This window comes from Phaenicophaeus curvirostris, chromosome 3 (genome assembly GCF_032191515.1).
Source record: "Phaenicophaeus curvirostris isolate KB17595 chromosome 3, BPBGC_Pcur_1.0, whole genome shotgun sequence".
Lineage (NCBI taxonomy): Eukaryota > Metazoa > Chordata > Aves > Cuculiformes > Cuculidae > Phaenicophaeus > Phaenicophaeus curvirostris.
In genome coordinates this window covers 45,176,631-45,191,766 of record NC_091394.1, presented here as the reverse complement: position 1 = coordinate 45,191,766, position 15,136 = coordinate 45,176,631, and the positions used below count along the sequence as shown (strand labels likewise).

At 38.7% G+C, this 15,136-nt stretch overlaps 1 protein-coding gene across 2 annotated transcripts in view; it reads left to right on the top strand.

The window, feature by feature from the left end:
* RAB31 (RAB31, member RAS oncogene family) overlaps positions 1-13,479 on the top strand; it is a 65,728-nt gene extending 52,249 nt beyond the window's left edge. The window contains exon 7 of one of the 2 annotated variants that reach the window (XM_069853843.1): positions 8,908-13,479. In XM_069853843.1, the coding sequence (XP_069709944.1) occupies positions 8,908-9,005 (98 nt within the window). In that variant the 3' untranslated portion in view covers positions 9,006-13,479. The remainder of the gene's footprint in view (positions 1-8,907) is intronic. The other variant, XM_069853842.1, reaches the window with a different exon arrangement.
* The last annotated feature ends 1,657 nt before the right edge of the window (positions 13,480-15,136 follow it).

Genomic DNA, 15,136 nt, shown 5'->3' with positions numbered 1-15,136 from the left:
TGGTTTACTCTTGGTGAATCTATGCTGACTGATCCTGGTCACCTTCTTCACTGCTCAGAAGCAGCTTCTGGGAAGACTTGCTCTGTGGTTTTCCCAGGAAGCAGTGAACCTAACCAGCCTGTGGATTCATGGCTTGTTATTTCCCTTTTCGAAGACAGATATAATATTCACCTTTCTTCAGTCATAGAGGACCTCCCTCATTCTCCACAAACTTTCAAAAATGATAGGGATGATAAAGAACAGCCTTGCAGTGACATCGTATTGCTCCCTTTACGTCCTTGGGCATGTATGGATTGAGGTTTCTGAAGAGTTCTGTGACTTGATCTTCTTTTGCTAGTGCTGTTTCCTCCTCTCCCTTGATCATGTTTTGGAGTGCATAAGCCTAGGAGACCTAAACCTAGGCACGTCTAGAAACTCCACTTTTGTTTCCCTAAAGTCTATTTTGTTTTATTTCACATATTCATAATCAGCTCATATTACCTACAGCATTTTGCCTGAGATGGGGCCTGTTCAAGTGTTTATTTTGCTTGCATGGAATGTATTTGAAATGGTTAATGAGAACTGATATTCCTAGAATAAGCTACCTTTCTTTTGCCTCCTTTAAAAAAGTAGCGCGTAACATGGCACACTGGAGAAACCTTCCTTGTGATAGTTTACTAGATTGTCTCTAGATTGTCTCCAGCTGGTGGTTGTGAATATTCTCATGAAGGAACTCATCCTTGCTGTGTAAATATCTAATTAGTTTCCATCTTTGATAGGCAGTGCTGCAGCTGGCAGCGTACACTGTCCCTAATAATGTATATAATAGATGATGAGAATCAGGTAAATTAAGTTTAGTATGAACTAGATACTCAGGCAAGTGCACTTAATTCCACAGGCAATTATTTCTATATATAGAAATATTTGGTCTCAGTGGATGTACTCGTGACCTTATCAAGTACTCAGTGGAGAGAAAGGATAGATTGGTGGTGTATGTTTATAGAAATATAGTAGAAATGAAGTGAAAAATGATTAATTAGCTGGATAATTAATTAGTATGTTTATGACTGGGCAGAGGGTATGAATAGCTTTCTGATGTTTTACACCATTTTAGTCTTTGTGCAATTTCCAAAAAGGTCTGTTTATGCCTAAGCTGAATGGCAGCGTTTCTGCCTTCTCTCTGTATGAAGTCCATTTGTGGCCATGTCCCTACCCTGTTAACTAATTTTATTTGTGTGGTACCCTAGAAGTCATGCTGCAGCTTTAAGTTTTGCTTCCATGCTGCCTGAGAGTTCATGCCCTTTTCTTTGTGCTCTGTAGAAGGGCATGGTGCAGGTCCCCAGCCTCTGAACAGGGCAACAGCAGCTTCTGTTTTCCTTGGATCTTACAGGTAGGCTGTATGTGTTGCCTATTTTACAGCCTGGATTTGGAAGGATATTCCATCACGCGTAGCAAATTTCTTCATTAAAAACCTTCTTGAAATTGATACCCCAAACAGAAAGAGTAGACTACATTTTAATTTAGCTAAAAAATTTACCTGCTGCTTGCTTATGCTTTTTGTTTCCTAAGGGTATTTTAATGTAATCATTTTTCCTTCCTAAGGTGTCTAACAACTGTCTCTTTTCCAGGGAAGATAGAGTGAACGGAGTGAAATAGTATAATAGGAAAAAATTACTCAACATAATGATATAAAGAAGGCAAAAAATATAAGGGGAACTGGGATGTTTTGCTGACAGCCAGATAAATCTTGGAAATATTAGAGAGATTATAGAGAGATCACTTCATTTCTAAGGTTATTATATTAGACTATTTTAAAAGGTTTTTTCAAAATAAGTTTGTCTCAGGATTTAACCACTTTGAGGGATGTCTTAATAACACAGTCTCAACACAAATCCATTGTCCTTATTTCTTATCGAGAAAATACAAGATGTGAAAGACTAGAATCAGTAAAAGTTTCTGATTTTTGTAAGATGGGGCAGATCTGGCAGGAGAGGGATTCTGCAGTCAGTTTACTTGGGCGAATAAGGCTGAGAAGGCAGACTGAGCACAAATGTCAGCAAAGTCAATGTTCTCTGTGCTGGAGACTTTTCACTGAGCTGCATCATGGGACGCAGCTCCAGGCTGTCTGTTGTACCCTGTGATTTCAGATGGTAAGCTACTCACTTACCTTGGTGAGATTTAGCAGCGCCTGACTGAAGGCTTGCTGTGATTGTGAAACATCACATGGCTGGTTTATTTCTCTGTAAACAAGAGAAGAGTATTGTTAGTACTGCTGTATATTCCCCACTTGGGCTAATTTTTTCTCAATACCTGTCTTGAAAGGTTTTTGACATAAAAAAGGCTTAAGATTCTAGTGGGTTTTCATGTGTTCCGGTAGTTCTTTTTTGATAGCTGAGTTTCTATAGGATCAAATATTATTAATTTTCTTATTTCCAGCATTATAAGACTTATAATCACAGCAGCTCCTTGTCACTGGCTTATACGTCAGCAGCAGCGAAAGTGCCAGGAATTCATTATATGATAGCAGTATAATACAGTATAAAGCTGTGCCAGTGCAGGAGGTCATACCAGTTCTGTGTTGTCACTTCTTGGTTGTGGGGCTTCAGTGCTGATGCCTGGGAAGGCAACTTACCTGGTTTTCAGTGACTAAACAAGGTGCCCCAAGTGTCCTGTCATTTAGTAGCAATCACACCCTTGCAATATTCCAACACCTGTTCATTTAGCAACTCAAATAAGCTTTCATTACCTTATTCAAATCTAGTACACACCCAGCTGTTTCTCTTCAATGTGTGTATTGCCTGTTACCTTCATGTGAAGGTGCCCCAGATAGGAAAGAGAAGATTACATAAACCCGTCCTCTGTAAATGGTAGAGCTGAGGCTGCACCTCCCAGGTTAATATCAGTCTGCATCAGTAGGTCCAAAGGTAAACAGGCAGTGGGATGAGCAAGCCAGGGAGGAATACCTAGCCAAGTGAAATATGAAATAAACTTATATTAAGCAAAAAACAATAAACGGTGGGCATGCATTATTTTTCGACATATGACAAATGTAAAGGACTGGTGTGCTACTGAAGGGGGAATGATTGAAGCATTTCAGCATCTTCTGTCAAAGGTGAGAGGGAACTGAGGAATAACATTATCAGAACCGCTCTATGGAAAACGTCTAAAGAGTTCTTTCCATGTTCAGTCTTACTGATGCTGTTAGTACAAGGAGGAGGGAGAGGCTAATGATTATTATAAAAATCCAGATAAGGATGTTCTTCCTAGATGAGGCTTCCTATCTAGAGCAGAGAGTTTTTGTCTGAGGATACAACCTTTCATAAGGTAAATGCTTAGTAATAAATGTGTGAAGCTATTGATTTTCTTATGCCTTGCCAGCAGCTTGTATATTGAATATTTAATGTAACCCAAATATGTGTTTCCTAGAAATACTGGGAGATTAAAAAAAAAACAAACAAAAACACAACAAACCCACAAACCCAATCTGTAGAGTTTACAGTTTAACCACTTGTATACTGGACTAACTAGAGAGGAATGTATGAAATGTTTGTAGAACAGGGAGGAGTCCTGTCCAGCGGACATTCAGTGTTTGTGCTGACTCAAATGTACTTGGATGGATAGAATTGCAGATGGACAATTTTCAGGCTCTGTGAGTGATGAACATCATAGTTTTTATCCTGTTATCTGCTTGTTTGGAGATACCTGTGAACTGCTTTGAAGAGGTCTGTGAAAGACATTTGAAGAAAAGCAAGTATATTTATGTCACAGAGCAATTCACATACACCATTTTGAAAGCAGCCCAAGCTCATAACTGAATTTTTGTAGGAAGTGTTCACCTGTGAACACCCTCTGAAAGAATGGAGGAAACAGTGCCCTAATTTATGTTTGCAATTACATTCTTTACAGTTTATGCTCCCCATGTTCTAGGATTAGTTCTCCTCTTGTTTCCAGATTTTAATGAGTGAAGCAAAAGTTACTGACCTTCAGACTACTCTTAAAGTTAAACTTTTGAGGTCCTGGTTTTCTCTCCAGCCACAGGAGAGCCCTTCAACATAAACTAAGAAGCATGACTGCCATAAGTCCTACAGGTGCAGAAAGAGTCTTGTATGCAAATGCTAAAATTATTGGATAAGATGTGCCTCTTTCACTCTGCCATGACTTCACAGACAACTATGCTGTATTATTGTTTATAGAGAGCACTGCTTTGCAGGGCCTCACCTTGCAGTGATAGTCAGCAGTTTTAGGAGGAGATTCTGGCTATTGTATAGCTGTTATACCACTGCTTGAAGAAGTCTGCCTTTTCTCAGGTTGCCCACAGCAGTTAGGTCCTCAGGGTGCTGCAGGGGGCTGCTGCTCTGGAGCCAAGTGAGATGGACTTCACATCCTGTACTAACAAAAATCTCCCCTTCCTCGTCCCCCCCGAAAAACTGAGTTGTACACAATTTTCAGAGAGAGAACAGATGGGACAAATGTGCAGAAAGCCGCTGTGCAGCCCTGTTATGTCTTGTCTCTTACCCTCAGCAGAATTGTTGTAGTTGTGTTAGATATTAAGACTGTGCTTCTTTTGAACTTGGACATCGTTATCTGGATGTCCCAGCTCAAGTTGATCACATCACATCTGTCTTCCTTTCCAGTACACACTGAATGAGTATCTGTTCAATGCACTGTTGTGTTGGGCCCTTTGTCAGTGTGGAAACCAGCTGGTTTTTTTGCCTTTTGCTCAACTTCAATGCTATTTCCAACCTTTCACACAGTCTTGTACAGGTCAATAATGAAACTAAACGTTTTTTAAAAATACCCGAAAAGCCCAACTCCAAGCTTGGTTTTTCTGAGATACTGAATGTCACAGCTTATAAGTGGATCATCACATTCAAAAAGGAAAAAAGAGAGCACATTTTATTACTGTGATGATGCATCCTGTTTCCAGGTGCAGCAGAGCAATCCCCATCTGCCTGCCTTTAACTTCTGCTTGCAGTGCTGTTACCTAGTCCCTTTTGTCTCTCTTACTTCCATGCTCCAGTTTTCATTTTTCTCCCTTCCCATTTTGTTTATATCCCACCCCCCCACTTCCCCATCTCTTTGCCTCTGGCACTCTAGAACTGCAACTCCCAGAGAGCTGATTAATCTCTTTATGTTAACAAGTCTCAGATTCAATAGCAGGAGCTGGAACTGTACCAGACATTGGAGAAGACTCTGACCTTCATCCTAGGCTGCCTCAGCCCAACTCAAACATGCCAGAACAGAGGAGATTAATTGTCTCAGTGCTTACCACCTGTTAACCTGGATGGTTCACTGCAGAACAATGACAATTTCTGTTAACCTGCATTTGAGCAGTCTCTTGTGATGCTTATTGTTTTACAAACCAAGGTGTGTTTACTGGAATGAGATCATGGAGGACACAAAGACCTCTGCATAACTGTGTAGAGGTGCATGTTTACGAATGTTTTTGTTGCACAAAATCTGTGAAACATGGTCTGAACATTGGTGAAACGAAACCAAAATAGATAATCAGGTATTTAATAAAAACAAGTGCAAAAATCTAATTTTTAATCACAGTCAGCAGGCCTTACTCCATAGGAATATCAGCAATGGGAACCATATGGAATTTCTATACTGTCTGAGTAACAGGATATCCCTAGGTTCCTCATTTCACCAGTTCAGCTGCAGAGTTCTTAGATAAATGGGTGCACATCTGTTTTTCTCTGTGCGATTGACTGTTTCATGTGGATCCTAAGATGTACTATTGGTTGTCTTTGGCAGACTGGCTAGTTGTGTCCTGCTCTCAAAAATGGGGGAAACACTCTATTTGTGATCTAATTTGATGTCTTTAAGTTGAGCAATGTAAGAGTTTGACTTCTTATGGATCTTTTGAGCTGGCTATCTTAACAGAGCAGTCTTTGGTCTGAAGAGGAATTGTTTTAATCTGTTTCTTCAGCAGGATAATTGCTGGGCTGGCTCTCAGGGGACTACTGATCCTTTCTGATACGAAGTGCGTGAAAGAAACAGCATGAATTAACAGTGCTGTAGGTTATCTAATACTTGGCTATCTTTTTTTTTTTCTGGATCAGAGGTGTTTAGAATTAGTATATTCTTCTAAAATTAATTCAGTTTACAACCTCTGTTGATCCTGACTCAGAGCCAGCTATAGTTGAGTTGGTGTCAGCATATTGATGCCATATTTATCAAGAGCTGAATGAGAAGATGCAAAGAGCATGGTGCTTTTAGGTAGCAATAATGATTGAGCTGCTTTAGAAGCTTGACGTGTAGATGCAGGCTCAGCATTTCATAGCTCCTTAGCATTCTGCTGCTGCTTAAACCTTCCTCTGTTACGGCATCTGCTGTGAGACCAGCTGTCAAGGAGGCCCAGGGAGAGAAAATTGGTCAAACAGATTTCTGATTGTTTTCCCTGACCTTTGGTGAAAATCACTATATCATTTGCTGTGGAGCTAGTTCTCAGGTGTTAAGAGTTCTATGCTCCAGCTTGTCAACTGCAGATCAGACAGCAAAAGCTGCTTTGGCAGGGATAAGTCTTGTAACTGAAAATAAAATTATTTAACTTGATGTCTTAATAAATTTGGTAATAAGAGAAATCATAAGTGTGAGAAAATGCACCTACTAAAAAAAAATATTCTCAACTCTGAAAAACTTTTAGACTGTTTAAGGTTTTAATTCCTTGTGCTGAATTCAAGGAGGTGTATCCAAACAGCAGAAAACATGGCTGGTTAATGACAAACAGTTCTTAAGTTCAAAGGCTAGAGTAACTAATCAGCAAATATTATGTCTAGGGTTTTTTTTCTCTTTATTATTTGTAGATTGTATGGCTTTTATCATTTTGAGAAATGAAATGAATCAGTGTGATTCTTAGTGACATATATCGTGTCCTGGTATGAACTGGACAAAGTGTTCACTGACCTTGAAGCCTGGAATGGTTCTTGCTCCAAAGATAAACTTCCTGCTTCTTTGCATGCACATGGAAAATACTTGTAGAAAAGACTTGAATCTCCAAAGAAATACGAAACGTTGAACGAAGAACAGAGAGAGGTAAAAGTTGTTCGATGCAGACTTCTAAAGTGAAAGTTGAGCTTTAACATGCAAACTAGCTTTCCTCTTCTGAACTTGCTGTTAGAGAAGCTAAATGTTTAGAGAGTATTTGCCTAGTGGTTATGTTATGAAAACAGCGTAGATTGCAACTTTTTTAGGTATGTTGTGTTTGAGTCAGCCTGTCAGGGTTTTATTTTAGCTGGTGCTGAGTTGAAAGGACTTCGTAAATAGCTGGTAACTCATGCAGAAGGTCTCTCTAGGTCTCCACAACAGGAGCATTACCTTCTTGGAAAGCCTCTCACAGATATTAAGTTATTCATATGTCTCTAGACTTCCAAGAATTAATGGAGTCTTTATCTCCAAAGCCAACAAAAGTAATACATCTAACAACTGGGTCTATAACCACCCATTCTGCTTTTTGTTTTACTTTGAAATGGCACTTGCAAACATGAAGTTCAAATGTAATGTAAGCAAGGTGTGAAGCTGATATCTTAGTGACCTGAATAGAGTGCAGCTTTTAATGTCACTGCTTATACATACTTCAGCCCTCAAGATACATGTGTCTCATTCTCTTGGACCAAATACAGTATCTTTAGCGTAGTAATGCGAGGAATTTTTCCTCTCCTGTTCCCATATACAAACACCAAAGATGCTGCTTCAGATGTCACTCTGTTGTTGTATAACATTCCTGTTCAGGACTGACTGAAAAGGGGAAATTTTCATGGTTTTCACTAAAGGTAATTTAGGGACAAGTTTTACAGATTAAATTTTGCTGGTTTATTTAATTGGGATTGGATTTTATGTGAATACTTGTAACTCACCCCCCTACAACCATCCTCCCAAGTAATTTGTAGGACTCGGGCTTCAACACAGGTGTGTAATTCATAGAACATTTGGCAAGGGAATGCTGTGAATAGATGCAGTAAAGGATGGGGAAATGTAAACTGTAAAATCCACCTGGATTATGATGTGCACAGCAACTTTATGCTCTCTGAAAGTAGCATATAACAAATAGATGTTAAATGTTCTAACTCTTGTTATTTAATATGGGTAATAGTAAAACTAGGAGTAATTCATAGAAGGTACGTCCAGCTACAGAAAAATACTCCAGCAAATCCACAGGGTAATAAGTGCATTACCATGACATTGTATGTTGTCCATGAGTAGAAGATGCAGCAGTACAAAAAGGGCATACAGGGGCGGGATTTGGAGCAGCGCTGTTTGCCCTGGGAGAGAACTCGAGCTCCCCTGTGGTGGCTGAAATTCTGTAGAACACTTAAAATAATCACCCCATAAGATGATTGAAAAGTCAGAAGAGTTTTTGGAGGGGTTAAGTAATCAAAGCTGTCAACTGGAACATGGGTATCCCTCAAAGGAGGCAGGGATTCAATGAAAAGGTGTAGGGTTTTTTTTCTTTTTCAAATGTAGGCAGCGTGTGTTTAGTTACAGTGTTTTGTAAAACTCCAGTGTGCCAGGACTAAGTGCCATGCAGATTTAAGATGGGCAAGATATTTTAAAACTAGCACCATTTACCTTTAAGTGGAATTGGAAATTAAGCTGAGAATTTTGTCTTTCTTAGTTGCAAGGTGCTCAGTGAGATAACTTTTCTTTTTTTAAATAGCAATATAACTATTTTTTTAAAATACATGGATATTTGCGTGTATTTCATGCACTCTCAATAGCTCTATTTCATTATTTTTTTTAATGTGAAAATCTTCTCTCATAAGCAGGATACAAGAAAAAAGATTCAGGGTGCATAGGAGATGGTTTTCTGGTGAAGTATCACAGATTTAATTTTTATGCAAGCTAAATCGTCCTAAATGTTATCTGCCTGCGTTGCCAACTAAATTAGGAAAATTGATTTAATTGTCTCCTTGTGTGTTTCAGGTCGGCAAATTCCACCCTTAGATCCTCATGAAAATGGTAACAATGGAGCCATCAAACTTGGAAAGCAGACTTCACAGACGGGTAGGCGGTGCTGTTGACCCAACTTGATCTTTTTAGATTTACTTGAAAAACAGCACCGTTTGTTTTTTCACTGAGAAAGGACTTCATGATCTCAGTGACGTGGCTCCTTATCTTGAAAGCAGTAGTTTCAATACTTCCCATAAGCAATAATGCAAGGACCAGAAGCAGAGAGCTTTACTTCAAAGGGATTTTGCAAAACCTAGTTGGAAAATTCTCTCTAATATCCTGTCAAAATTACAATATCAGAGTACTATGAGTCTCTGTTTAAACCAATGACTGGTTTTGTTGTGTTATTTTTTTTTTTATAAACAGATCCTTTTATATATAAAGTTTAGATTTCATAGAACCATAGAATAACCAGGTTGGAAGATACCCACCGGATCATCGAGTCCAACCATTTGCTGCAAAAACTTCTCTTCTTACATTGCAAAGTGGACTTGACATGTTTTTAGAGTTTACTCTGTAATAATAGGGTGAAAAAAAACCATAAACCCTGAATTTTGGCTTACAGTTTCTCTGCCATCTTTCTAGCTGGACTCTGCTTTGGTGTTTTTTTCTAAATCTGTAGCTTCATCTTGTACTTCCAGTAAGCATCAACAAGAAATGGACTGAATTTGCTAACTGAAAAACAAAATGGATCCAAAGGATGAGTGAGTGCAACTTTTACAAGCTGGAAGTCAAAATCTGGTTCAGGTGGTGCTGTGTATGTGAAAGAAGGAGTTGTCATGAAGGAGACTGCTGAACTCCATACAGTTCCAGTCTGCTCTGGAAAGAAGTGAAGACAGAGCCGCTGTGCTTTGTCTGGATTGATTCCCTTTTCAGGCTTCATTACTTACTGAAATTGTAAAAAAGGACGTAAATGTGAGCTTAATCTGCACTACTTACCAGGTTACCTCCAAATCTGTGCCCTAATCCATAGTTGTCTCTGCTCAAAGATGCCACCTCCCTGGTTTCTAAGTGTGTTGCCACATTGCCCCACCTCATGGTCTCACTGCAGTGCACTGAGATGTCGTCAAGTCAGAAGAATGATATTTCTGTACAAAAACAAAGTAAGAGAGCGTGATATCATTTGAGGCTAAAGGCTAGAATCTAATAAAACAAACCAGAGTGTTATTTACAAATGCAATTCCGTGAGTTTGTGGCATAGTCTTTTCAGCTATGTGGAGATGCGTTACAGAAGACCCACTGTGTGATATCTTTGAAGCTTGATGCACTTGAAAATACAGTGTAGGAAAAAATAAACCATATGTGGTCACGAACTAGAAATAACGTAAAATCCTTCTGTATTCTCCCCTTCCATCTTTCATGAATGTGTGTGACTAAGATGATAAATTACAAATTTATCTTCTTCATCAGTTTATTTGGGAATCAAGACTAGGGTAAGAAATGCAAGCTTCAAACCCAAAGCCCAGCTTGCGTTCCACAAGGTTTATTTGTTCTTTTATGAGGAAAATTAACCTTGCTTCACGCTTTCTGGGGAACTTATGAAAAGCAAGCAAAAGCAAAAAGAGCTTTCCACATTATATCATGAATATGCAGGCTAGAGCTGGGTTCCCATGTTTATACATAAAGCCCCAGACCTTATTGCTGTGAGATTGCTTTGATAAAATGGCACTAATTATTAGGGCTTGAAACAGAACCAGGTGAAATCAATAAGAACATTTCTTTGTCTTCAGAGGACTTGAAGCTAGTTATAGATGGGACTCATTGCACCAGATTTTGTCTAAGAAACTAAACAGCATTGGGTTTTTACATATAATCAATTTCTTGGATGTTTTGGGCTCCTTTGAAAGCACTCATACTTCAAAATATGCCCTTGGATAAGAAGCAAACTCAGACAGCTACCGTGGGAAAGAATATCTTAGGTAAACCTTCAGTTGTCACCTGTGCTGATGTATTATCCAAGTCACTATTTCATTGCAGCAAATATCTTACAGATAATCCAAGGTTATTTTAAGTGAAAATTCAGCAATCGTGATTGTTGATAGCTGGGGAGGGATTCAAGCTCCTTCAGGGAACATTCCAGTCCCTCTTAGTACAAGCAAGTTCACCAGGGTGCCTGGCTCTTTCACATAGCTGTGGAGGGAGAGGTTAACCTGGCCTTCAGTGCCAGAAATATCAATCTTATCAACATCACAGAGTCAAATAATTTATGAGATATGTGACCCAATGCTGCAAGAGATCTGGTTCTTCCTAATAAAACCCAGTAAAAGGCTAGACCTGTTAACAAGAACACAAGGTAAGATTGAACCCATGTTTCTAAAGGTGGCATAAATTTTAGTTCAGCATGTAGTAGTGATGCATAACTGATTTTTAAGCCTTCACAAATCTTTGTGGCCTATTTCTTTTTTTCATGTGACATCTCAAAACTCATCAAACCCTACTTGAGATGTCTGAAAATTTTGTAAAGTAATTCTGCAAGTACCTTATATACTCTAATTTATGCTGGGACTGGCAATTGATGCTGATCTGTATGGAATAGATAGCCTTGAGAAATCAGGTCTTACAGCTGCCATTGAGCCGTATGTGAATCAGAACAGGTTTATGAGTTGTATGTTAAAATAATTTAAAACTGTAAGTTGTTACAATGGATCTCTGGCAGATTTTAAAATTCAAATGCTGGCTAAGTAGGCTCAAAGATATTTTTGCGTTTGGTGGGCCAAATCCAAATCACCTTGTTCTGCTTTTAGTCAAGAAAAGGATTTAAATAAATAAGGATTCTGATGGTATAAGTTCTTGAGGTTTGGATTATGGTGAAATCACAGGTGACAAAATAACAGGCTACTGTGCTGTGCGGAGTAGCTCACATTTGGTTTTGAAGACAGGGCTTGCCTTTAGCAATGATGTTGTTTCTCTGCTGTTCATCAAAGCTAAAGTGCAGCTTTAACCTGCCTCTTCAAATGGGGGGAATGGTTTGGTTTTGAAATTGTGAATTTCAAATGTGAAACTCATGATTTCTGCTTCCTTTTGTTGCCTGCGTTGCTTGGAAAGTACCACTGCCCTTCATAAACAGCCAGAAAAAGGATGTACAAAAAACCCCCAAACTCGCAGTCAAAAGTTTCAGCAGCAACCAGAATTCCTCTTACTAGTCAATGGCTGGTGAAAAGCTGAATTATTGTACAGGAGCACCTGATTCTAGCTGATCTGCTCTAATAATAATTACAACTCTGTGGTTTGAGGTTTAGGCTGGATTTGTCCAAGAGTGGTTTTCTCAAGAGAGCTTGCAGCAGGACTGAAGCCCAGGCTGCAGTGCCAAGGACGTGTGGTGGAGCTTGTTTGCACCATGACTCAAGACTGCGAGTGTCCAGTTGTGGGTGACTTGCTTTTCTGGCTTGTCATGAACTAGTTCAAAAACAAGATTATGAAGGAATTAGTTTTCATGTATGTTCTGCATATGTTGTGTATATATAAGTACAGTTTTATATTGTTTTGCTGACGTGTAGTGTTTTGTCACTATGTCTGGTTCTCATATAGTGCACATTGTATTCTGTAAGTACTTTTTTTTGTTAATGATCATTTCACCTTTATGAACTTAAAAGTTGCAGACCGAAGGTAGCAAGAAGATGGACATACGTGTAGGTACAATTGTTGACTTGCCATTCTTATACATAAAAATGGCATATTGTAGAAAAAGATTGTTTTGCAGACTGAGCAGTTTTAAAAGGCCATTATTACCCAAGGATTGGGATTCTTAAGTCATAAAGTAACACTGAAAAAAGAAAAAGAAAATGAATTTTTGGTTCATGGTACAGCAGGTCTATCTGAAATGCTACAGTATAACAAGGGTCTGTATCAATACCTAGAAAAGTCACCTGTCATCCCTTGTCTTCTCTAATCCTTCATGACACATGGTAATAAGCGTGACTAGATAGATTATACATGCCAGCTCTCTGCCTAGAATCAGACCTTTTCAGTACAATGATGATGTACTTTACTGTTTTAATAATTTAAACCAGAGTCAGTGGTAAACTGTCAGTTTAAAATCACCTGCTAAGTACTCTTACTCTGTTTTGTTTATATAAGGGCTTTGGTTGGGCTGGACCCACTTGCTTCATGTATGGGATGCTGCAATCTGTTAATACTTTACCTTCTGTTTTACATATTAATTGTATCGTACCTAATAATGGGTGATTTTTTTTGCCCTAAAATGTAGTTTTTATGTTTTATTTAACCCACAATGATTAATGCTAAATAAATGTTTTAAATACCTCTGATTTGGGGATGTCTCTGGTCTCAGTAAAGTAGAAGGTCTCATTTTCCACATCATTCGCTCTTGAAAAAGGGCTTTCTGCAGTCTTTGGATTGCTTAACTGGGATTTAAATGCTGCTTGAAATGTGTGGGGCAGGCCTTTTAGCAGTAACTGAATGCATTCCTGGCAGATTCTGCAGTGCAAATGAACTTTCAAAACCCAGAAGAAGATTATCTGAAAATCCCTTTGCTAAGTTATTTGGTTTACCCATTAGAAGAGAAGTACCTGTGTGGCCAGTACCAGCTTGGAAATTCAGAATAGTAGCTGTCCGTAGAAAATGAGCTTATGGTTGCACTCACTTTGGAAAGCAAAGTATAGTATGGCTCATAAGACACTTTCTCTTTTATATGTTTTTATTGTTGTGGTACATTTCATTTTTTTTTTTCTACTTGTTGTCCTTCAAACTTGTCTTTAGAAGTTAAGAATTAACACTTCCTTGAGTAGTAAGTGTTTCATACCTCTTACTGTTATTGTTCCAAGAAGTCTGTAAATTCACCAATTTTTTTTGCACTCTGGTTCGTATTTTCAGAGTTGTTGCCGCATCTTTGAGGACTATGAATGAAGGGTTGGGCTTTCTTAAGGAAAAACAGGTTTTGGATTAAGACTTTTCTAGCTACCATTATAAATTCAACACACGCCAGTGCACAAGAAACACAGCAACTCAAGCAATAGCACAGAACACCGTGTCTCTGTGTTAGGAGAAACCAGTATTTCAAGGGAGATTAGACAGGTTATGAATTTAGTTACTGCTTGAAGACACCCAGCAGGATCCGTTCCCTACTTTAAAGGATTTATAGTCAAGTGAAAAAATTATGTATCTAATTCTGGCTATGCACAAATTAAAATGAACCCAAGTATGTAACTGTAAACTGTAAAAGGTGGTGTACTTAATTCAAGGAAGGCCTAAGTAAGTCCCTTTTAACAATTATCAGTGTGTGAAAAACGGAAAAGAACACTGATTTTCCCTGCAGTGTGGAAAGAAAGTTGTGCCCCTTGACCTATGGGTCCTTGCATAGTCAATGGTTTACATGGCTTGGAAGCATGTTCTTGTAGGGCTTTAGGTTAGTTTAGAGTTGTATTTAGTAGTGAGGTGGGAGCTATGCAATTGGCTGGAAAATAAGCCTCTGCTTTCCCTTTGAAGACTGAAGGTTGTGTCTCAGGGTACTTAAGGAAAAGTAGTTGACATTTCATTTTTGTGACTGTAGCTTCGATCTTTCTGCAAAGAGCATCACAGGACACCCTGCTGTGATCTCCTGAGCGCTGTTCTGAAATCAGGACAACAAGGCTGATGAAATAGTCTGTGTAACTACTTCATACTTCCACCCCCTCAACTAATCTGTAAAAGTGTTTAAGGCTACTACCAGGTTTGTGAAATGCTGCTCTTCCCTGAAAGGAAAACGGTAAACTGCAGGATTTCTTTCATCCACCTTCTCAATGTTGTTTTACACAGGGCTACAGAGTAATTTTCTCACAAGCATTAAAAAACTCATGGGAGGATGGAGTGGCTAAAAGTATTTGTACAAATGTCTCTGTTATTTGGTGGAAGTTACTCCCTAAGGACTCTGCATGAATGATACGATGCATTCACATGTAACAGGGTTCTTCACCATTAATAAGATTCACTTTAGATTACATCTGGTTTTTAACAGCTGGACCAGGGGTAAATTTATTGCTTGATATAAATGCTTTTGGACAATATAAATTGTCCAAAAGTAAGAGTCCTCTCTAAAAACTGTAGAATCAATGGTTGACTGCATTTAGCAGGTTAAGATGAGAAGGAATAAGTAATGGCATCATGTAGCATAATACAGCCATTATTGTGTCTGAAAAATCTATTTCAGATGAATTTTTCCTCTCTCAATTAAGAAGAATCCTTATTGCAAAATGTCTCTCTTTCT